The sequence below is a fragment of the Salmo salar genome, chromosome 10, assembly GCF_965601325.2.
Source record: "Salmo salar chromosome 10, fSalSal1, whole genome shotgun sequence".
Classification (NCBI taxonomy): domain Eukaryota; kingdom Metazoa; phylum Chordata; class Actinopteri; order Salmoniformes; family Salmonidae; genus Salmo; species Salmo salar.
The window spans coordinates 114,515,374-114,539,088 of NC_138300.1; the positions used below are offsets into that span (position 1 = coordinate 114,515,374).

Consider the following 23,715-nt stretch of genomic DNA (forward strand, 5'->3'; position numbering starts at 1 on the left):
AGTCTGACTCACTATTGTAGGTGATGAGCGTTCCCATGGCGCTGGCAGCAGCCTGGAACACCCCAGGGGAGGAGGAGTGGAGCAGCATGGCAGCCATGATCTGTCTGTGGACTGGTGTCCTGGGGAGCACACCATCACTGTCAATCACAATACCAGCAAGATTGTAAACGCTAAAGTGAATGGTCAATGACAATACCATGAGGAAAGCTCATGCTAACGGACTACCTTCCGTCTTGCTCTTCTGTGGAATGGTGCCATGACTCGCTGCCATACAATAGCAGGCTGTGTATGGCCCAACATGCAGCTTCCTAGGGGGAGATGGTTAGAAACAGAAAGAGAGAGATGAGGACAAACAGAAAGAGGGAAGAGTAGTAGGACAGTGACTAAAATGTCAATATAAGACTAGCTAATAGATGTGTGATATAAAGTGCTGAGGACTTACCTGCACTGTGGAATCGGCAGCATGGACCTCCAGAGCTCTGCAGCAGGCCTGCATCCAGCACAACCCCACATCATCCACCACCTCCTCCTTCCCTCTGTTCTCCTCCGCCTCTCCCTCCTCCATCCCTTCATTCACCACAGCTTTGCTCTGCACTATGGTTTGAGCTGAGTGGATGAGAAACAGGAAACAACAGTGGTGAGCCAGGTGTAAAGAAAGATATGTGTGTGTGTTTCAAGTTTCATTAGCCGTATCTACGCGTGGTATACACCGTCCAACGAAATGCTTACAACAGTAAGAGGTAATAAAATATAAGAATATGGTCTCCCGAGTGGAGCAGCGGTCTAAGACACTGCAGTGCTTGAGCCATCACTACAGCTCCGGGTTCGATCCCGGGCTGAGGCCCAGCGTTGTCCGCGTTAGGGGAGGGTTTGGCCGGCCGGGATGTCCTTTTCCCATGGCGCTGTAGCGACTCCTGTGGCGGGCCGGGCGCAATGCACCCTGACACGGTCGCCAGTTGGAAGGTGTTTCCTCTGATACATTGGTGCGGCTGGCTTCCAGGTTAAGCGAGCAGTGTGTCAAGAAGCAGCTTGGCAGGGTTGTGTTTCTGGGGTCGCCCGGTTCTCGACCTTCGCCTCTCCCGAGTCCGTACGGGAGTTGCAGAGATGGGACAAGACTGTAACTACCAATTGGATACCACGAAATTGGGGAGAAAAAGTAAAATAAAAAAATAAGAAGAATATGAACGTAAATGGTTCAGTAGAATATATCCAATATTTTAAGTATAATACAAGGCACAATTTATAGTCCAATATTTACTTGTGCTTTGAGGAAGGGGGGGGGGGCTAGTGTAGAAACTGAGCAGTATAGTAAGAGTCTGGTAGCAACAGTTGTGATGTGTGTGTAGCATGAATGTTTGTGTGTGTGTGTGTGTGTGTGTGTGTGTGTGTGTGTGTGTGTGTGGTGTGTGTGTGTGTGCTAAGTTATGGAGAATCAGAGCAGGTGGTCAGGCCAGTTCATGTGTTCAGCAGTCTGATGTCTTGTAGATAGCCTGTTAGTATCAGACCTCATGCTCCGATACCGTCTGAACGACGGTAAGGGACAGAACAGCTTGTGACTGGGCTGTGTGGGGTCCTTGATGATGCTGTGTGCCTTCCTCAGGCACTGTTCTAGGTAGATGACCTGAATGGGTGGGAGCACGGTCCCAGTGATGTACTGGGCCGTCTTCACCACCCCCTGGAGGGCCTTGTGGTCGTGGATGGAGCAATTCCCATACCAGGCCGTGGTAAACCGGCAGGATGCTCTCGATGGTGCAGCGGTAGTATTTGGAGAGGATCCGGGACGGCATGCTGAATTTCTTCCGGTGCTTTAGGAAATAGATGTTGCTACTTCTTGACAACTTAGAACTTGTGACTCTTTTTACTGCTGTCCCGTTGATGTGGATAGGGGCATATTCGCCCATATGCTTCCTGAAGTCAACAATCAACTCCTTTGTTTTGCTGACATTGAGGGACAGTTTGTTGTCATGACACCACAATGCCAGTTCACTTACCTCCTCCCTTTAGGCTGACTTGTTGTCACTGTAGGCCTAAAACCGTGGTGTAGTCAACAAACTGTGTGTGTGTGTGTGTGTGTGTGTGTGTGTGTGTGTGGTGTGTGTGTGTGTGTGTGTGTGTGTGTGTGTGTGTGTGTGTGTGTGAACTCACTGAGGGCAGCCAGACAGGAGAGCGCAGCAGCTTGTAGAGTGGCGTTCTCAGGGTAAGTCAAACAGGCTCTTACAGTGACCCTATGCACCCCATTCAGCACCAGAATACTACAATATCTTTCTGAAAGAGAAAAATTTAACTATTAGTGAGGGGTGTGTTTGTGGTGTCCGGGGGGTTTCCCCAGCCTCATCGCTCAACTTTACAGCATGTTGCAGGGCTGTCGTGTGGCTGAAAAACAAATAAAGTATTTTGGCTTTAAATCCTACTGCTCATGACCTCTGACCCTGGAACTGACCTGATGTAAACTTCCTGAACAGACAGCAGCCGACCTCCTGCAGTGCCTCGACCTCTGGGAACGACTCCATGGCTCCAGCCACCACACTGTAACACCTCTCTCCCCCTGACATCAGGATCTCCACATTACTGGCTACGATTGATTGAATGATAGATAGGGTATCAATGAAGTATTAATCTAAGGGAAACTCAATGTCAGCAGCAAATGAAACAGACAAGTAGGGTTGCCAAATTCTGGTAACTTTCTCAAAAGTCCCAGATTTTCCAGAAATCCAGGTTGGAGCCTGGAGGATTCCCGGATTGCTTACTTATTACCTCCTGATTCCATCTTCCAACTAGGATTTCTGGCAAACCTGGGAATTTTGAGAAAGTTGCCAGAATTGTGCAACCCTACAGAAAAGAAAACACAAAAAAGAATACAATCTGAAAAAGAAGTGGCATGATACACGAGGTACACAGACGTCAGAGAACACCAACAACAACGTGGTGATTTCTCATACCACACAGAAAACAGCCTTGACATTGGATCAACTCAAATGAAGATAATCATTGTGAGGAGTGAGACAAGCCCATAACTATATATGTACTGAGAAAATCTACCAATCTCTGAGAAAAGGCTCAAATCTAACTAATTGTTTTCAGTGGGCCTAGCAGCCAGAATAGAAATGACAAATAATTGATTTGGCCCCTCAACATACTGTCCTAGAAAGGAATGTGAGAAAAATATGAGAGGAAAGAGAAAAAGCAGCAGAGAGGGGTGGGGGGGGGGGGTAAACAGACAAGTTTTGTATTCTTCTTCATTGGGGACTTACCAGGACCTGCTAGAGGAAGGAGCACCTTCATGGCCTGCAGAAACAGGTCTTCACTGTCGTGAAAACGCTGGAGAGCACCTAGAACCACACTGTGGTCCTGGTTCTCCAGAAACTCTACCAGGTCGTCATCAGACACTGCCAACACAGAGATGCACACAACATCAGTCAGAGTATGAAGGAATATGCCTGAAAAATCCCAGGACACATTAAAAAATCCCCAAAGTACTTCTTTGCAGATTTTGATAGCAAGGCAAAATCCCCAATTTGCAGTGCAGCCTAGGTATCTCCACTGGCGACGAGGTATCTCCACTGGCGACGAGGTATCTCCACTGGCGACGAGGTATCTCCACTGGCGACTAGGTATCTACACTGGTGACTAGGTATCTACACTGAGTGAACAATACATTAAGAACACCTGCTCTTTCCATGACATAGACTGACCAGGTGAATCCAGGTGAAAACTATGATTGATGTCACTTGTTAAATCCACTTTAATTAATGTAGATGAAGAGGAGAAGACAGGTTAAACAAGGATTTTTAAGCCTCAAAACAATTGAGACATGGATTGTGTGTGTGTGCACTTCAGAGGGTGAATGGGCAAGACAAAATATTGAAGTAACTTTGAATGGGGTATGGTAGTAGGTACCAGGCACACCGGTTTGTGTCAAGAACTACAACGCTTCTGGGTTTTCACAATCAACAGTTTCCTGTGTCTATCAAGAATGGTCCACCACCCAAAGGACATCCAGCCAACTTGACACAAATGCGGGAAGCATTGCCGTCAACATGGTCCAGCATCCCTGTGGAACGCTTTCGACACCTTGTAGAGTCCATGCCCTGACGAATTGAGGCTGTTCTGGGGCAAAAGAGGGGGTGCAACTAAATTTTGGGAAGGTGTTCCTAATGTTTTGTAGACTCAGTGTATAGCTCACCTCTGTCCAACAGCAGCTGGAGACCACGGCAGCCCTGAATCTGAACCTCCTCACTGGAGGGGAAAGTCTTCATCCCCTCAACGATCAAACTAAACACATCCTCTTCCTCATCCCGAATCAACAACACGATGACATCTAGACACAGAGAAAAAAACTTCTGGTGACACTTGAATTGAATCTGACCCCGCAGTGCTAATGTTTTATCACTTGTTATAAGCGATGTATGAGCCTTATTAATGTCTCGTCAAAAGGCTTCTATAATGTTGTGTATCAAAATATAGACTTATTTACACAGGATCGTAGTCTTTTCGATGCTGGTTAAGGACACTTTGACCTTTCGCCCATAGAGGAACTGAAAGCACCTAGGTTTACTTCCTACCTTCTACAGTGGGGGAAAAAAGTATTTGATCCCCTGCTGATTTTGTACATTTGTCCACTTACAAAGAAATGATCAGGCTATAATTTCAATGGTTGGTTTACTTGAACAGTGAGAGACAGAATAACAAACAAAAAAATCCAGAAAAAACGCATGTCAAAAATGTTATTATTTTAATGAGGGAAATAAGTATTTGACCCCTCTGCAAAACATGACTTGGTGGCAAAACCCTTGTTGGCAATCACAGAGGTCAGACGTTTCTTGTAGTTGGCCACCAGGTTTGCACACATCTCAGGAGGGATTTTGTCCCACTCCTCTTTGCAGATCTTCTCCAAGTCATTAAGGTTTCGAGGCTGACGTTTGGCAACTCGAACCTTCAGCTCCCTCCACAGATTTTCTATGGGATTAAGGTCTGGAGACTGGCTAGGCCACTCCAGGACCTTAATGTGCTTCTTCTTGAGCCACTCCTTTGTTGCCTTGGCCGTGTGTTTTGGGTCATTGTCATGCTGGAATACCCATCCACGACCCATTTTCAATGCCCTGGCTGAGGGAAGGATGTTCTCACCCAAGATTTGACGGTACATGGCCCCGTCCATCGTCCCTTTGATGCGGTGAAGTTGTCCTGTCTCCTTAGCAGAAAAACACCCCCAAAGCATAATATTTCCACCTCCATGTTTGACGGTGGAGATGGTGTTCTTGGGGTCATAGGCAGCATTCCTCCTCCTCCAAACACGGCGAGTTGAGTTGATGCCAAAGAGCTCCATTTTGGTCTCATCTGACCACAACACTTTCACCAGATATCCTCTGAATCATTCAGATGTTCATTGGCAAACTTCAGACGGGCATGTGTATGTGCTTTCTTGAGCAGGAGGACCTTGCGGGCGCTGCAGGATTTCAGTCCTTCACGGCGTAGTGTGTTACCAATTGTTTTCTTGGTGACTATGGTCCCAGCTGCCTTGAGATCATTGACAAGATCCTCCTGTGTAGTTCTGGGCTGATTCCTCACTGTTCTCATGATCATTGCAACCCCACGAGGTGAAATCTTGCATGGAGCCCCAGGCCGAGGGATATTGACAGTTCTTTTGTGTTTCTTCCATTTGCGAATAATCGCACCAAATGTTGTCACCTTCTCACCAAGCTGCTTGGCGATGGTCTTGTAGCCCATTCCAGCCTTGTGTAGGTCTACAATCTTGTCCCTGACATCCTTGGAGAGCTCCTTGGTCTTGGCCATGGTGGAGAGTTTGGAATCTGATTGATTGATTGCTTCTGTGGACAGGTGTCTTTTATACAGGTAACAAGCTGCGGTTAGGAGCACTCCCTTTAAGAGTGTGCTCCTAATCTCAGCTCGTTACCTGTATAAAAGACACCTGGGAGCCAGAAATCTTTCTGATTGAGTGGGGGTCAGATACTTATTTCCCTCATTAAAATGCAAATCAATTTATAACATTTTTGGCATGCGTTTTTCTGGATATTTTTGTTGTTATTCTGTCTCTCACTGTTCAAATAAACCTACCATTAAAATTTTAGACTGATCATTTCATTATCAGTGGGAAAACATACAAAATCAACAGGGGATCAAATACTTTTTTCCCCCACTGTAAATACCTCCCCCCCAAGGACAGTCCTGGAAACCATGTGCTGTGTGTGCACATTTCTGTCTTGCTTAACCTTCACTTAATACTGATACTGTACTGTGCCTTTGACTAAAGAGAGGGTTGGAGTGGTGGGGAGGGGAGGGGGGACCACGTGACCTAATTAAATTTGCTGCATTCTAAGGGCTCCTTGGCAACCATGAGTATGATGTCATATCTATTACATGATCTGTCAATAACTGAAAGGAATTGACTGAGAGCGGAAATCGACAGACAGAGCGACTTTGAGATGAGATACGCCGAGTTAGACAATATGATGAATTGTGTATCTTGATGACAGATAAATAGAGAGGACACTATTGGCCTGAGGGCTGGTAGTGGAGTACAGGTACAAGACATGGACAATTTAAACATTGTCTGATAGTATAATATACCACTTGTTTTTGCAGTTTGTGCCTGTAATGGGGGGGCTGCCATTCCTATCTCTTGATCACGATCGGAACGTCCCCTCCTTACAGACACAAAGTGCAAAAACAAGTGATACACTGTCATGTTTGTCTGTTTACTGTACTCCACTACAAGCAACAAGTGATATGACTTGGTATGATATGGCGGTCATGTGTATATGCCATGTTTACAGGCCTTGAATTCCTTAACAATAACGCCTTAAAGAGATTCTCCGGTACTTTTGTATACTTTTCAGCCAGCAGTTCTGAAAGTAGTCTCTGAAAATGTAGTACTGTCACATATTGTCTATGCAGATATTGTATGATGGTACGCTCTTGTCGCAGTGTCTGTAGTTTTTCTGTAGGGCTGCGTTTACACAGATACACTACATGGTCAAAAGTAGGTGGACAACCCCTTCAAATTAGTAGATTTGGCTAATTCAGCCACACCCGTTGCTGACAGATGTATAAAATCGAGCACACAGCCATGCAATCTCCATAGTCAAACATTGGCAATTGAATGCCTCGTACTTTAACTTAGTATACTGCAAAGAGCTCCTGTATGTACATGCCGACGGCTCATTCTGAGGTTAACCTGGCACTGCATGCTGGTATCTTAATGTCTTTTTTGTTAGGAATCATTTGTGTGTACTAGACTGATCTAGTGACTTTTTAACAACTACCATAACATATTTCTAGTTGAGTGACTCTGCTCCCAGAAGTCTATGGCCCATTGTTATCTTGAGTCATGGGAGGTGGGTGAAACTGTTGTAGAATGACCTCCAGATAGGAGAAAGATATATTACATATTTATATAATAGCATATAAAAAGAGCTGACTAAGACCCAGTGGTCAAATAAATAATTGCTGCATTAAACCTGCAAGAGGTAGTTCTTCTCCTGTCCTTTTCAAAATGCTTTATTGTACCTGATCTGAGGAGCAGAGCCAGTGCCCTGAGCCCAACCATCATCACTCTGCAGTCTCCACTGTGCTGGGACAACACCTTAAGGATCTGCCTGGAAATCATACACAGGGTAAAACATAGTGGGGTGAGCACATATAAAATCACACACGTGCACACAAACACACAAATAGTATGCACGTGCACACACAATTTTCTATTCAGTTTTTGCACCAACAGCAGCGAACAGTGTCTTAACAATAGGTTTCTTTTGCATTGGTGCCCTTTCGATTCCCTGTGTGGCTTTGGACTTCCTTCCTTGTGGTTCCTGTACAGACAGAATGGAACAACAAAACAAGGACAACTCCTCCTACCCACAAATACCCTCAATATCCTGAGTTAGCTGGATGAACACATACTGCAAGGACATACAGAGCATTCGGAAAGTATTCCGACCCCTTGACTTTTTCCACATTTTGTTACATTACAGCCTTATTCTAAAATTGATTAAATAATTGTTTTCCCCTCATCAATCTACACACAATACCCCATAGCGACAATGCAAAAACTAAACAATTTTTTTTTTTTACATTTTTGCAAATGTATTAAAGACAAAAACGGAAATATCACATTTACATAAGTATTCAGACCCTTTACTCAGTACTTTGTTGAAGCACCCTTGGCAGCAATTACAGCCTTGAGTTTTCTTGGGTATGAAGCTACAAACTTGGCACACCTGTATTTGAGAAGCTCCTCCCATTCTTCTCTGCAGATCCACTCAAGCTCTATCAGGTTGGAATGGGTGAGCGTTGCTGCACAGCTATTTTCAGTTCTCTCCAGAGATGTTCAATCAGATTCAAGTCCGGACTCTAGCTGGGCCGCTCAAGGACATTCAAAGACTTTTCCCAAAGCCACTCCTGTGTTGTCTTGGCTGAGTGCTTAGGGTCATTGTCCTGTTGGAAGGTGAACATTTCCCCCAGTCTGAGGTCCTGAGCGCTCTGGAGCAGGATCTCTCTGTACTTTGCACCGTTCATCTTTCCCTCGATTCTGACTAGTCTCCCCGTCCCTGCCGCTGAAAAACATCCCCACAGCATGATGCTGCCACCACTATGCTTCACAGTAGCGATGATGCCAGGTTTCCTCCAGACGTGACGCTTGGCATTCAGGCCAGTTCAATCTTGGTTTCATCAAACCAGAGAATCTTGTTTCTCATGGTCTGAGAGTCTTTAGGTGCCTTTTGGCAAACTCCAAGCAGGTTGTCATGTGCCTTTTACTGAGTAGTGGCTTCCATCTGGCCACTCTACCATAAAGGCCTGATTGGTGGAATGCTGCAGAGATGGTTGTCCTTCTGGAAGGTTCTCCCATCTCCACAGAGGAACTCTGTCAGAGTGACCATCGGGTTCTTGGTCACCTTCCTGACCAACGCCCTTCTCCCCCGATCGTTCAGTTTGGCCGGGCGGCCAGCACTAGGAAGAGTCTTGGTGGTTCAAAACTTCTTCCATTTAAGAATGATGGAGACATTTTTTGGTACCCTTCCCCAGATCTTTGCCTCAACACAATCCTGTCTCAGAGCTGTACAGACAATTCCTTCGACCTCAGGGCTTGGTCTTTGCTCTGATATTCACTGTCAACTGTGGGAGCTTATATAGACAGGTGTGTGCCTTTCTAAATTATGTCATTGAATTTACCACAGGTGGACTCCAATCAAGTTGTAGACACATCTCAAGGATGATCAATGGAAACAGGATGCACCTGAGCTCAATTTTGAATCTCATAAGGTATGTCTGTTTTTAATTTTTAATACATTTGCTAAAATTTCTAAAAAACAGTTTTTATCTTTGTCATTATGGGGTATTGTGTGTAGATTGACGGGGAAAATGTTTTATTTAATCAATTTTAGGATAAGGCTGTAACGTAACAAAATTTGTAAAAAGTCAATGGGTCTGAATACTTTCCGAAAGCACTGTAAGGGGGTCTTCCACTACTTACTGATGCACTCCAAGTACCTCCCAGTCTTTCCCTGCTCCCAGGGGACTGACCAGTGAGTCCAAGGTGGAAGGACATATCTCCATCAGCCGACACAGCAACGACCATCCCACCTGCAGGAAAAATAGATATTTTACAAATAAACTGTATACTGTAGAAATAAAATGACTGGTTACACTTTACAAGACAGTTTACATATTCCTGTAAGTCTAGTCAAGTACAGTTTAAGTACAGCATAACAACAAGTCGTTAGAATATCACACACTAGAGCTCGAATGTAAAGTCTGACCCTGATAGATGCGGTCATGTGACCCAAGCAGGTGTTTAGTCACACTCCTATCCAGGCCTTCTGTTTGATTAGTACTACAGTACAACTGTATTATATGTGTAAAGACAATAGCGCACAGCTGGCTGATGATCAGTGAGTTGTGATAATGGGTTACCTGTTGCACCCCTCTGCTGTTGCTGTAAGTCGACAACACCACCATAAGAGGCCCATGGACATCTTTATCCTCAAATAGCTCTGCTGCTGACAGGAAAGATTAGAGAGGAGAGGAGAGACAGGGGAGAGAGCAGACAGAGGAGAGACAGAGGAGAGGGGGGACAGAGGAGAGGAGAGACGGGGAGAGGAGAGAAAAGAGAGATAGGGGAGAGATAAGACAGACAGGGGAGAGATAAGACAGACAGGGGAGAGATAAGACAGACAGGGGAGAGATAAGACAGACAGGGGAGAGGAGAGAGAGTGGAGGAGAGACAGAGGAGAGGAGGAAAGGGACAGGAGAGACAGAAGAGAGGGACAGGAGAGACAGAGGAGAGGGACAGGAGAGACAGAGAGGAGAGACAGAGGAGAGGGAGAGGGGAGGGCGAGGAGAGAGCAGAAGAGGTAATGACATGTTCTTTCAGTTCAATAATGAGCTAAAACTGACATGCTCATTTATATTTTTAACTGGGTGTAACTTCAACAATTGCCTGGCTTAGATAGATGAGAATAACAGAAGTCTGAATTTGACACTTTGAACATATAAACATCTGTTCTACAGTAAGTACACTGCACAGAGAGATTAAACACAAATGCACAATCAGTAGGAAACTATAAATTGGTATACATGATGGAAAATAGTATTAAATATTCTAGTAAATAACTATAATGTATGGTTTATTACCACAGTCATCTGTGTGCGCCAGGAAAAGAAGGTCTTGGATGATCTGAACCAGGGTACTCAACTGCTTCCCCTCCTGTAGGTTTTTCAATCTCACTAATAGTTTTTTCAATCTTTCTTCCAGTTCCTCCTTATTAACCATGGTATTTGATATGTTGTTCGATAAATGAAGACTTTAAATGCATGTATCTATTGTTACAATCCTCCAAAAGCAACAACGTTGCACTGATACTGTCACTTGCAGCCATTGAAGACACACTAACAATGTAACTGAACGCATAGCATAATACGGCAGCTGACCCACATTTAGAAGTTGTCGTACTAGTACTTCTCAAATTCCATTCGACAAGATCCTCTTTTTTAATGTAGGCTGTGGAGGTTGTTTCGATTTAGGAATTCAATGACGTCCCCCATGTAGGATACAGCCAGGTATGACTCCTTCCCTCTCTCGCCAATCGTCAGATGAATCATGTGACTTCAGTAAAAGTACCCGTTTGGTAGCATAGCCTAGAGCAGACAGCAGCGGAGTCAGCTGTTTGGCCACAGTCCAGAAAACTTGCTCCAAAGATTATCATCCGTAAAGGTAATATTTTCTAATAAACTGGTCGTTGTGTTATTCTGAAAGCGCAGCTGTAGTCTACTTTCTTCTGGGAAAAACTCCAAAAGGCGTGTGATGAGTTTCAAACTTTCAACTGAGCATTTACAGTTCTTTGCATATTCACTGATAGATAAGCGACTAGGATAGGACTGGAAGCGGAGCTAGGCCAGTCTGTGCGGTCGTCACTAGTTACCACAGTCACAAAGTCGGCTATTTCTACAGTTTATCGTCTTACAATTTGATATTAAACCTAACCACACTACTAACGTTATGCCTAACATTAAATGAAGACCAAAAAGCAACGACAACAATTCCAGCATTTTTACGTTATAGACAATTTTGTCTTTGTGGCTGTGGTAACTGGTGGAAATCACTGTCTGGGCGTTCCAATTGTTCTATGAATCAATGCGTAATGTGCCGTTCAACGAATCACTTTACGGCACACGACCAGACACAAGGGTCGTAACTAGTTCCTCGTTCTCGTTACTAGTTACCACAGCCATAAAGTCATAAACACCGCCTATTTCTACAATGTATATTCGTAAAAGACCAAAAATCGAATGTTTTGTTGTCATGGATTTTAACGATTTAGCCCATTTTGACTTTGTGAGAATTTGCTCTAATAAAGATTCTGTTCTCGCGCTTTGTCAAAGGGCTTATCTGTCCAGAGGTGCGCACACATAGATATCCCTGCACACTATTATTGATCAGTGAGACGTCATTGGGGTAGATGGATTGTCATGTATATAAAAAGCAGTCTGCTTTAAGTTCTGTAACAGAGGTGCTGCTGTGGGTCTATTGGACATCATGCTGCTGGCTGTGCCGCTTAGGCATATGTTTAGCTGTTTAACTAGGCCTATCTTGAAAAGTTGATTCAGCTAATACTTGTTTGTGAGTTAATATCCATTTGGGGATTTGTACATATAGTTTTATTTTGTATATTCGTCATCCGATCAGTATAATAGACATCCTGCACTATGTCTCCCATCCGTTCACCTCCCTTACCCGTAAGGGTCCGCAATTCTATATTTCATGTTTTGGGGAAATAAGAAAACAGTAGTCTACAGACCTATTTCTTATTTCCCTATATAAGATTTTGTGGTTGGGGAAAATGCTCAAGTTGTTACGCCTACATAGCAATACATTCCGGGTTAGAAATGGGGAATAAGGATTGGAATATTATAACGCTGTTATAAACATGTTTGACTTTTCATATGCGTAATCAGAGCTGATTTTATTCCAGCGTCATACATACCATTCACTCAGTGACCAACCAAAACGGACTGCTGTAGGCTATCCCCTCCCCTACATTTCACGCGTAAATGACGTGAGTGAATGGTAATCGAAACGGAGTTACCTGTATAGCCTACTCAGGTATCTATTTTTCTCTGCCCTGGTTGAACGTTTGTGAAGTTGTTTCTCTTTATGTCCCTCAACAGAAACGACAATGAATACAAGCTGCGTAGTATGAGCAACCCTATAGGCGTCATGAGGAAGAAAGTGACGGACGACAGAGAGCGGCGGAGTCTCATCAGAGCGCCGTCTGAATCGAGCACCAACAACCCTGGCGTCACCGTCACCTCTGCCGCCGGTGAACCGGAGCTGGCAACCGACCAGGATGTCACACCGGTATTCGTGTACGTCTTGGCGTTTTTTTCTGCCCTGGGTGGCTTCCTTTTTGGCTATGACACCGGGGTGGTCTCTGGGGCTATGCTTCTCCTGAAAAAAGAAATGCATTTGACCGCTCTATGGCAGGAGTTGTTGGTCTCCAGTACCGTGGGTGCAGCGGCGCTCTCTGCCCTGGCTGGCGGGACTCTGAATGGGCTCTTCGGGCGCAGGATCTGCATACTAATGGCCAGCTTCATTTTTACTGCTGGAGGAGTTGTGTTAGGTGCTGCTCCAAACAAGGAGGTTCTTCTTGTCGGAAGGATTACAATTGGTTTGGGAATAGGTAAGGTTTGTTTATTTAGTTCAAACATTTACTGGACAAGTAGCCTAACAATAACCAAATTGAGAGCCATGACTGACTGACCAGTTTTACATGTATGTGGTTATTTTTCCAAGCCAGGCATATAGGATTTGTTTGGAAGACTTTACAAACACCAGGTAGTGCAGATACATTTTAGGTAAACTCATCCAAAAAGTGAGATGAATTGTGAATAATTTCCTAGAACCTTGCCACAAACACAGACTAAAAACACATATAAAGACCCCCCCCCCCCCCCCCCCCATTTAGGGATTGCCTCCATGACGGTTCCTGTTTACCTTGCGGAGGTCTCCCCACCACACCTGAGGGGTCAGCTGGTCACCATTTACACCCTCTTCATCACAGCCGGACAGTTTATTGCCAGTGTTGTGGACGGGGCCTTTACTTACCTGCACCACAATGGCTGGAGGTAAGTCTTATCAGAGATAGGCCCTATTCTATTCTACATTGCCATGGATACTCAGTAGCTGGTAATACTAGAATGGGACACTTCAGTTACAATAGCCTACAGTTCTCGGTTCAGTTATATTTTTGGTTTAGTTAGCTGTGGAAGCTGCTTTGAGGTGTCTCTGCTACATGCCTGAAGAAAAAAACACTGCATAATCATTTGTTTTGCATCCAAATTATATAGCAACCACAATATGGACATAAAAATCCACTACCATCTATCTACAGTGGATGGAATAGAAACAGGCCATAATGTAATTTCTTAAGCACGGCAACTACCCCGCTTTCAGCCCAAGGAGCGATGAGTATTTTAACACCCCAGTCACTCCTGGGACTTCAGCTTCCGTTTCGACACTTCTCCTTCCATGTCTGGAAGAACGGAAGATGGTTCTAATATCAAAATTCTAATTTTATTCATCACATGCACATATTTAGCAGATGTTATTGCGGGTGTAGCGAAATGCTTGTGTTCATAGCTCCAACAGTGCAGTAATATCTAAAACAATTCACAACAATACACATAAGTCTAAAAGTAAAATAATGGAATTAAGAAATATATAAATATTAGGACGAGCAATGTTGGAGTGGCATAAACTAAAATACAGTAGGTTAGAATACAGTATATACATATTAAATGAGTATGTAAAACATTATTAAAGTGACTAGTGTTCCATTGTTAAAGTGGCCAGTGAGTCCATGTCTATGTATATAGGGTAGCAGCCTCTAAGGTGCAGGGTTGAGTAACCTGGTGGTAGCCGGCTAGTGATGGCTATTTAACAGTCTGATGGCCTTGAGATAGAAGCTGTTTTTCAGTCTCTCGCTCCCAGCTTTGATGCACCTGTACTGACCTCGCCTTCTGGATGATAGTGGGGTGAACAGGTCGTGGCTTGGGTGATTGATGTCCTTGATGATCTTTTTGGCCTTCCTGTGATATCGGGTGCTGTAGGTGTCTTGGAGGGCAGGCAATGTGCCCCAGTGATGCATTGGGCAGACCGTACCACCCTCTGGAGAGCCCTGCGGTTGCGGGTGGTGCAGTTGCCGTACCAGGCGGTGATACAGCCCGACAGGATGCTCTCAATTGTGCATCTGTAAAAGTTTCTGAGGGTCTTAGGGGCCAAGCTGAATTTCTTCAGCCTCCTGAGGTTGAAGAGGTGCTGCTGCGCCTTCTTCACCACACTGTCTGTGTGGGTGGACCATTTCAGATTGTCAGTGATGTGTACGCCGAGGAACTTGAAGCCTTTCACCTTCTCCACTGCGATCCCGTCGATGTGGATAGAGGCGTGCTCCCTCTGCTGTTTCCTGAAGTCCACGATCAGCTCCTTTGTTCTGTTGACATTGAGGGAGAGGTTATTTTCCTGGCACCACTCCACCAGGGCCCACACCTTCTCCCTGTAGGCTGTCTAGTCATTGTTGGTAATCAGGCCTACTACTATTGTGTCATCTGCAAACTTGATGATTGAGTTGGAGGCATGCGTGGCCACAGAAGGGGGCTGAGTACGCACCCTTGTGTAGCCCCTATGTTGAGGATCAGTGAAGCGGAGGTGTTGTTTCTTACCTTCACCACCTGGGGGCAGCCCGTCAGAAAGTCCAGGACCCAGTTGCACAGGGCGGGGTTCAGACCCAGAGCCCCAAGCTTAATGATGAGCTTGGAGGGTACTATGCTGTTGAAGGCTAAGCTATAGTCAATGAACAGCATTCTTACGTAGGTATTCTTATCCCATCTGGTATGTCCAGATGGGATATGGCAGTGTGCAGTGCGATGGCATTGTCTGTGGATCTATTGGGGCGGTAAGAAAATTGAAGAGGGTCTAGGGTGTCAGGTAAGATAGAGCTGATATGATCCTTAACTAGCCTCTCAAAGCACTTCATGATGACACAAGTGAGTGCTACGGGGCAATAGTCATTTAGTTCAGTTACCTTTGCTATCTTGGGTACAGGAACAATGGTGGACATGTTGAAGCAAGTGGGGACAGTAGACTGGGATAGGGAGAGGTTGATTATGTCCGTAAAGACTCCAACCAGCTGGTCTGTGCATGCTCTGAGGACGTGGCTAGCAATGCTGTCTGATATCACCAGATTGGTGTATGAACATGATGCAACTTTCATGGTGTTTTCTCACCTTTACGGGAGACTCTGTAATGGATACATCAGCTCTTAGTATTTTGAGTGTGATGATGGAAATATACATTGTTGAGAAAAAACAAACAAAAGTCCAGCCAAAATAAACACCAAGATGTTCAAACAAAACCAGCAGGTAAAAAATACCTGCAGTCAACTTGTGCAATACGTTAGGAGATAAAGCAGTTTGCGTTCTTCATTTCACCTGTCACATTATTTTTCATTATGAAGCTTATTGGTAGTCCCCAGTCACATGTTGTTTGTTTACAAGCACACAACGATGAGAGACAGGAACCTGAAATAAAATGTTATTCCTCATATTCTTCGTAAGCAACAGGTATAGACTAACAGTGAAATGCTTACATACAGGCCTTTCTCAACAATGCAGAGAGAAAGTAATAATAGATACATAAGTAATAATAGATACATAATGAGTAACAATAACTTGGCTATGTGCAAGTTTAGGCTGTTTCATCATGGTTTTGGTTGAACATCATGGTGTGTATTTTGGCTGGGTTTTCTTTTTTCCATTTCTCAAATGTGCCATATTTAGAAACTGGAGGAAACATTTGGCAGTGGGTAGAGAGAAGAGGCAGTGGGTAGAGAGAAGAGGCAGTGGGTAGAGAGAAGAGGCAGTGGGTAGAGAGAAGAGGCAGTGGGTAGAGAGAAGAGGCAGTGGGTAGAGAGAAGAGGCAGTGGGTAGAGAGAAGAGGCAGTGGGTAGAGAGAAGAGGCAGTGGGTAGAGAGAAGAGGCAGTGGGTAGAGAGAAGAGGCAGTGGGTAGAGAGAAGAGGCAGTGGGTAGAGAGAAGAGGCAGTGGGTAGAGAGAAGAAGAAAATTGGTGTGGATTTTAAATGTGTGAGAAACAACTTGCCCTCATCCAGAATTCCTGTTATGTGTTTGACTGTCCTTGTCAACTAAACTATTTTTGAATGTGAATCAGTCTGGGATAAAATACTGGTGTAAGTTTAGGTGTTAGGCTATGATTGGAGCCTGTTCTTGTGTGAAATGAAAATGTTCATTTCCAAAAGCAAACCATCAGGAACTTAAAACAGCTCTGTGGAACTGAATTTGATAATCACCCCACCCCCCCTCCGTGTGTGTGTCTCTCTCACTCCCTATCTGTCACTCTGTTTGTCTCTCTGTAGGTACATGTTGGGTCTGTCCATTGTCCCTGCGGTGCTCCAGTTCTTTGGGTTCCTATTCCTTCCAGAGAGTCCCCGCTGGCTCCTTCAGAAGGGCCTTACCCAGCAGGCCAGGCAGGTGCTCAGCAGGATCCGCGGCGGTCAGAACATTGAAAAGGAGTACAACAGAATGAGGTCCAACATCGAGGATGAGGAGAAGGATGCAGGAGGTGACACATAGAAGTGCACACATACGTTTACGCATGAATTTCGGACACAGACACACACACACATTTGCCATGGCACTTCCAGATGATCTGAAACTGAGACCATGACCACCCACCAGTCAAATGTTTGGACACATCTACTCATTCAAGGGTTTTTCTTTATTTTTACTATTTTCTACATTGTAGAATAATAGTGAAGACATCCAAACTATGAAATAACACATATGAAATCATGTAGTAACCACAAAAGTGTTAAACAAATCAAAATATATTTTCTTTTTGAGATTCTTCCAAGTAATCAACCACTACCTTGATGACAGCTTTGCACACTCTTGGCATTCTCTCAACCAGCTTCATCTGGAATGCTTTTCCAACAGTCTTGAAGGAGTTCCCACATATGCTGAGCACTTGTTGGCTGCTTTTCCTTCACTCTTCGGTCCAACTCATCCCAAACCATCTCAATTGGGTTGAGGTCGGGTGATTGTGGAGGCCAGGTCATCTGATGCAGCACTCCATCACTCTCCTTCTTGGTCAGTTGCCCCTGACATAGCCTGGAGGTGTGTTTTAGGTCATTTTCCTGTTGAAAAACAAATGATAGTCCCACTAAGAGCAAACCAGATGGGTTGGCACATCGCTTCAGAGTGCTGTGGTAGCCATGCTGGTTAAGTGTGCCTTGAATTCAAAATAAATCACAGACAGTTTCACAAGCAAAGCACCATCACACCTCCTCCTCCATGCTTCACGGTGGGAACCAAACAATCGGAGATCCTCCAGTCACCTACTCTGTGTCTCAAAAAGACACGGCGGTTGGAACCAAATATCTCAAATTTAGACATATCAGACCAAAGGACAGATTTCCACTGTTCTAATGTCCATTGCTCGTGTTTCTTGGCCCAAGTAAGTCTATTCTTCTTATTGGTGTCCTTTAGTAATGTTTTTTTGTTGCAGCAAATCGACCATGAAGGCCTGATTCATGCAGTCTCCTTTGAACATTTGATGTTGAGATGTGTCTGTTACTTGAACTCCGAAGCATTTATTTGGGCTGCAATCTGATGTGCAGTTAATTGCCATTTTCTGAGTCTGGTAACTCTAATGAACTTATCCTCTGCAGCAGAGGTAACTCTCGGTCTTCCTTTCCTGTGGCGGTCCTCATGAGATCGAGTTTCATCATAGTGCTTGATGGTTTTTGCGACTGGACTTGAAGAAACTTTCAAAGTACTTGAAATTTTCCGTATTGACTGACCTTTGTGTTTTAAAGTAATGATGGACTGTCATTTTTCTTTACTTATTTGAGCTGTTCTCGCCATAATATGGACTTGGTCTTTTACCAAATAGGGCTATCTTCTGTATACCACCCCTACCTTGTCACAACACAACTGATTGGCTCAAACGAAGAAAATAAATTCCACAAATTAACTTTTAGCAAGGCACGCCTGTTAATTGAAATGGGTTCCAGGTGACTACCTCATGAATCTGGTTGAGAGAATGCCAAGAGTGCAAAGCTGTCATCAAGGCAAAGGGTGGCTACTTTAAAGAGTCTCAAATATAAAATATATTTAGATTTATTTAACACTTCTTTAGTTAATACATGACTCCATAAGTGTTATTTAATAGTTTGATGTCTTCACTATTATTCTACAAGGTAGAAAATAGTAAAAAATAAAGAAAAACCTTATAATGAGTAGGTGTGTCCAAACTTTTGACTGGTACTGTGTATATATATATATATATATATATATATATATATAAGGAAGAGAAGTTTGAGGAGTGAGGGTGTTCACTTTATTTTACAGTACAAGGGGAGGGTCATGTGAAGAAAAAAAAAGTAACTTTGGGGAGGGGGGTGCAGTTTTCTTAATGACACCTTGAGTTGGACCAGACCCTCCCCCCAGTAAATGTTGATTTGTCCCTAAGGTTGCATTTACACAGGCAGCCCAGTTGTAATCTTTTTCCACTATTTGTTCTTTTGAACAATCACATCAGATCTTTTTCAGTGCTGATCTGATTGGTCAAAAGACTGAGAGCCTAAGCCTCTCAGTGTGTGTTTTAGATTCTGAGGCAACTCTTTGTTTTCCTTTGGCTGCCTTTATACAGGCAGCCCGATTCTGATCTTTGTTTCACTAATTGGTATTTTGACCAATCAGATCAGCTCTGAAAAATATCTGATGTGAAAATATCTAATTTGATTAGTGGAAAAAATATCAGAATTTGGCTGCCTGTGTAAACGTAGCCTTTGTTGTTTCAGTTCATTTGATTCTTGAAGCATTTCATATCAGTTTTCTGCACATAACTTAGGCTGTATTTACACAGGCAGCCCAATTCTGGTTATTTTTCCACTAATTGGTCTTTTGACCAATCACATCAGGTCAAAAGACCAATTAGTGGATAAAGATCAGAATTTAGCTGCCTGTGTAAATGCAGCCATAGAACACACAGATTTGTCAAATAGGTCTCACCAATTGGGCCTTTCTCCAATTTAGCAGGTTCATTAATAATATAATGCATTCTGTTGGAAACAAAAACATTTGGTGCTATAGACCCTAAAATGTATAATGCATGCAACTGTTTTTAAATGTTCATAAAAGTGTTACCAAATTTCCCTCTGTCCACCAGGTGGCCTAGTACTGTGGCGTATGCTGACTCGCCCTCCCACCCGCAGAGCCCTGACCATAGGCTGCGGCCTGCAGATGTTCCAACAGCTCTCTGGGATCAACACTGTCATGTAGGTGTTTTCCTTCATCAGAAATCATTGTGTTTATCTATGGCCGCATCTCATTAGTCTAAAGTGGTCTCATCGTCCAGTCTACCCGCCAGTCAATCTCTTCCCTACTGTCTGCTTCACAGGAGGTTGGTGACACCTTAATTGGGGAGGATGGGCTAGTGGTAATGGCTGAAGTAGAATGGTATCAAACACATGGTCTCCAGGTGTTTGATGCCATTCCATTTGCTCCGTTCCGGCCATTATTATGAGCCGTCCTCCCCTCAGCAGCCTCCTGTGGTCTGCTTATCCTCCGTGTTCATGCCTTCTCCTTCTGTTGTCCCTAACAGGTACTACAGCGCCACCATCCTACAGATGGCGGGAGTGAGGGACGACAAGCAAGCCATCTGGTTGGCTTCCGCCACCGCCGCCACCAACTTCCTGTTCACCCTGGTGGGGGTGTGGCTTGTGGAAAGAGTCGGACGCAGGAAGCTTACGCTGGGGAGCTTAATAGGTGTGTGTATGTGTGTGTGGATATTCACATTTTATCCCAAGAGGCAGTTAGATATGGTTCTTAATAAGCTTGGGCTCCCGAGTGGCGCAGTGATCTAAGGCACTGCATCTCAGTGCTAGAGGCATCACTACAGACCCTGGTTCAATTCTAGGCTGTATCACAACTGGCTGTGATTGGGAGTCCCATAGGGCGGTGCACAATTGGCCCAGCGTCGTCCGGGTTAGGGTTTGGCCGGCGTAGGCTGTCATTGTAAATAAGAATTTGTTCTTATCTGACTTGCCGAGTTAAATAAATACAAATTTAAATATCCAGATTGTCATACCTTGATTTTGCAAGAAGCTAACCACTTAGCTAGCTAGATAACTAGCTATTAAGTTAGCAAACCAAACGCACAACTGCAGAGCATTTTGCATATTTTAAACAGTTAACTTAACAGGTATAAGATATCTAGCTGGCAAACATTTAGTTGTGAACTCCATACTGTAACTACATCACCTGGCTCATGCTGCAGTGACTGACTTACAAAAATTCCTAGTTATATGTATATATCTACGTCAATTACCTCATAACCTGCGCATCGAGTTATCATTACTCATTGTGTATCTATTATTATTTTTATTACGTGTTTTACTTTTCTATTATTTCTTTCTCTCTGCATTGTTGGGAAGGGCCTGTAAGTAAGCATTTCACTGTTAGTCCACACCTGTTGTTCACGAAACGTGACAAATAAAATTGAATCGTTGTGTGTTTGTAAATGTGAGTGGGGACTACCGGTGAGCTTCATAATGACAGGTGTAATGAAGAATGCAGTCTGCTTTATCTCCTAACGTATTGCACAAGTTGACTGCAGGTATTTACTTAAAAAGTAGCTACAAATATTCAAATGTATTTAAAAAAAATTAAAAGAAATAGTTTCAACTGTATTGACGGTATTGAAAACCATCCAATGGCAATTTCCAAATAACCCGGCGTACGGTATACCACCTAGTTTTTAACTTAAAGTGTAGAGATGTGCTTTGCATTAAGTCAGAAGACTTATTCATTTCTCTGTCTTCTAGGTACTGCTTTGAGTCTGACGGTCTTGGCTATAGGGTTCTTGTTATCAGCCCAGCACTCCCCTGCAGTCACTCTCCACCCCACTGACACCTCTCTCAACTCCACCTCCTGCACACTATATGGGTGAGACTGGGTATGACTTGTATTACCTAATACTGTATAAGGATTGAGATTTTTTTTCCTGTCCCCACCACAATAGAGTGAAGGGTGTCACACTGTTAACTGTCCCCAGGTCCTGTGAGCCCTGCATGTTGGATCCTGACTGTGGGTTCTGTTACCGTGAGAACGGTTCCACTGTATACGACTCTTCCTGCATACCTGTCAAGCAAACATCGGCCGATGAAGCTGCCTGGGGCAGGTTAGGGATTTGTGTGTGTGTGTGACTCTGTTACTTCTTGCCTGTCTGTCAGTCAGTCTGTCTCTGAAGCCGGAAATGGCTTTATTTCTGCTGTATCTAAGTTCTGTTTAGCCACATTATCTGATGTGTTTTGGCTATGTACAGGTGTTCCAATCTGAGCCAGGTCAGTGATGGGTCTCTCTGGGCCTATAACTACTGCCCCACTTCCTACTCCTGGATAGTGCTGCTTGGGCTCATCCTCTACCTGGCTTTCTTTGCTCCAGGTGAGAACAACACCCTTTCTCCCTCCCTCCCTCCCTGACACACACACACACAAACACAAACAAAGGTCAAAAAGTTGTATATTTTCCCGCCTGGAGAGTTTCATTCCAGTTTGAAGTGTTCTTCATAATACAGTATATATTGCTTACAGTTTTTAAAATATATATCTCATGGTCTATAACTCTTTTCTGTCTGTGTCCTCATCTCTATCCGTGCCTGTCTGTGTGTCTGGGCTGTAGGTATGGGGCCCATGCCGTGGACAGTGAACAGTGAGATCTACCCTCTGTGGGCCAGGAGCACTGGGAACGCATGTTCAGCCGGAGTCAACTGGATCTGTAACGTCCTGGTGTCACTCACCTTCCTCCACGTCGCTGAGTACCTCACCTACTATGGTGCTGCTCATCTACATAGATACTGTCTAATTGTGATGGGTGTTGAAAAGCCATAACTGAGAACCTACTGCCTGCCTGACTGATAAACTGACTGATGATTTGAATGATTGCCTGACTGAACTGGATTATGGGTTGTAAATGCAGTTCACTACATAAAATGTTTCAACCTCTTCTCTTCTCCTTCAAGCTAACTGGTGTCTCCATCTCCCTCTTCCTCCCTCCAGGTGCGTTCTTCCTCTACTCAGGCCTGACTGTGCTGGGGCTGCTGTTTGTGCTGGGCTGTCTGCCAGAGACCCAGGGCCGCAGGCTGGAAGAGATGGAGGCCCTGTTCTCCGGAAACCTCTGCTCCTGCAGTGCGTCTGACTGGGATGGGGACGGATCCAGAAACATCCTGTACAACAGGGTAAAAGGGAGCGACATCCTCTCAGACAATGATGCCTCGGACATGGAGTAGACGTGGCGCGTCAAGGAATCTCTCTCTCTCACACCTTCATGTCCTTTGGTTGGTGGACTTACAGGCAGCGGTGTTAAACTCACTTGTTGACTGGGCCTTTAGCATATAGCAGCTCTCCTAACTGGCTGGTGGACGAGACTTCAACTCTCCTGACTGGCTGGTGGACGAGACTTCAACTCTCCTAACTGGCTGGTGGACGAGACTTCAACTCTCCTAACTGGCTGGTGGACGAGACTTCAACTCTCCTAACTGGCTGGTGGACGAGACTTCAACTCTCCTGACTGGCTGATGGACGAAACTTCAACTCTCCTAACTGGCTGATGGACAAAACTTCAACATAGCATTTGATTTACTGTAGCTGTGGATGTCTATGGTGGAGTTGAAATACTTCATTTCGTGTATTAGTAACTAAAATTGATGTTTTGTAATTTTCTAGCCCCATAGAGAGTTCAGCCAAGTGCACTATGGAGTTAAAGCGTAGCATATATATATCAGTGAGTATATCAAAGCAGTAAACACCACTGGAATATAATATTACTATTATAATAGTATAGTAGTGTATTCATTTCCAATGCTTATAAAGTCCCACAAATGTGTAGTAATATTGCATTTGTTTCTGTCCTTGGATTTTGTTATTTCTTTAGCTCCAGTAGTAGTAAAGTGGTACTATCTGGAGATGTGTGGCTTCTCAGTCAGGACCAATGTTTTTAAAAAAATGTATTGGCACACTAGCCTTAATTTGTTTGAATATTTTGATGACATTACTATATTTGTTAATCCTTTGCTACAGATTGCACATTGATAAACCTAATGAAATTAACCTTTCCTTTCAGAAGTT

At 44.1% G+C, this 23,715-nt stretch overlaps 2 protein-coding genes across 8 annotated transcripts in view; one reads left to right on the top strand and one right to left on the bottom strand.

The window, feature by feature from the left end:
* Nucleotides 1-10,922, bottom strand: part of lrrk2 (leucine-rich repeat kinase 2) — a 75,899-nt gene extending 64,977 nt beyond the window's left edge. For 2 of the 5 annotated variants that reach the window (XM_082957399.1, XM_082957397.1), the window contains exons 1-11: nt 10,648-10,922; nt 9,928-10,013; nt 9,488-9,597; nt 7,525-7,613; nt 4,184-4,318; nt 3,252-3,386; nt 2,441-2,572; nt 2,146-2,265; nt 443-606; nt 226-308; nt 13-137 (exon numbers count right to left, since the gene is read on the bottom strand). In XM_082957399.1, the coding sequence (XP_082813525.1) occupies nt 13-137; nt 226-308; nt 443-606; nt 2,146-2,265; nt 2,441-2,572; nt 3,252-3,386; nt 4,184-4,318; nt 7,525-7,613; nt 9,488-9,597; nt 9,928-10,013; nt 10,648-10,786 (1,318 nt within the window). In that variant the 5' untranslated portion in view covers nt 10,787-10,922. The remainder of the gene's footprint in view (nt 1-12; nt 138-225; nt 309-442; nt 607-2,145; nt 2,266-2,440; nt 2,573-3,251; nt 3,387-4,183; nt 4,319-7,524; nt 7,614-9,487; nt 9,598-9,927; nt 10,014-10,647) is intronic. The other 3 variants (XM_014125703.3, XM_082957398.1, XM_014125702.3) reach the window with 3 other exon arrangements.
* Nucleotides 10,923-11,026: 104 nt separating this feature from the next.
* LOC106561597 (proton myo-inositol cotransporter) lies at nt 11,027-23,702 on the top strand. Of its 3 annotated transcripts, XM_014125714.3 has the most exons (12): nt 11,118-11,227; nt 12,486-12,569; nt 12,682-13,193; nt 13,479-13,638; nt 16,942-17,147; nt 19,758-19,866; nt 20,193-20,356; nt 21,415-21,535; nt 21,645-21,770; nt 21,915-22,033; nt 22,271-22,423; nt 22,648-23,702. In XM_014125714.3, the coding sequence occupies exons 2-12, from the start codon at nt 12,565-12,567 to the stop codon at nt 22,875-22,877; spliced, it is 1,905 nt and encodes a 634-aa protein (XP_013981189.1). In that variant the 5' UTR covers nt 11,118-11,227; nt 12,486-12,564; the 3' UTR covers nt 22,878-23,702. The 3 variants fall into 3 exon arrangements, with proteins under 3 accessions (XP_013981190.1, XP_013981189.1, XP_013981188.1); XM_014125715.3 differs by lacking the exon at nt 12,486-12,569 and having other exon boundaries at nt 11,027-11,227; XM_014125713.3 differs by lacking the exons at nt 11,118-11,227; nt 12,486-12,569 and having other exon boundaries at nt 12,576-13,193.
* Nucleotides 23,703-23,715: the final 13 nt, after the last annotated feature.

What these genes read in the sequence shown, in the direction of transcription:
- LOC106561597 (XM_014125713.3), top strand. Translation starts at nt 12,668, where the DNA reads ATGTCCCTCAACAGAAACGACAATGAATACAAGCTGCGTAGTATGAGC. An exon ending in TACAATTGGTTTGGGAATAG is followed by an intron (nt 13,194 to 13,478) that starts GTAAGGTTTGTT and finishes CCCCCCATTTAG; the next exon opens with GGATTGCCTCCATGACGGTT. An exon ending in CCTGGCTTTCTTTGCTCCAG is followed by an intron (nt 22,034 to 22,270) that starts GTGAGAACAACA and finishes TCTGGGCTGTAG; the next exon opens with GTATGGGGCCCATGCCGTGG.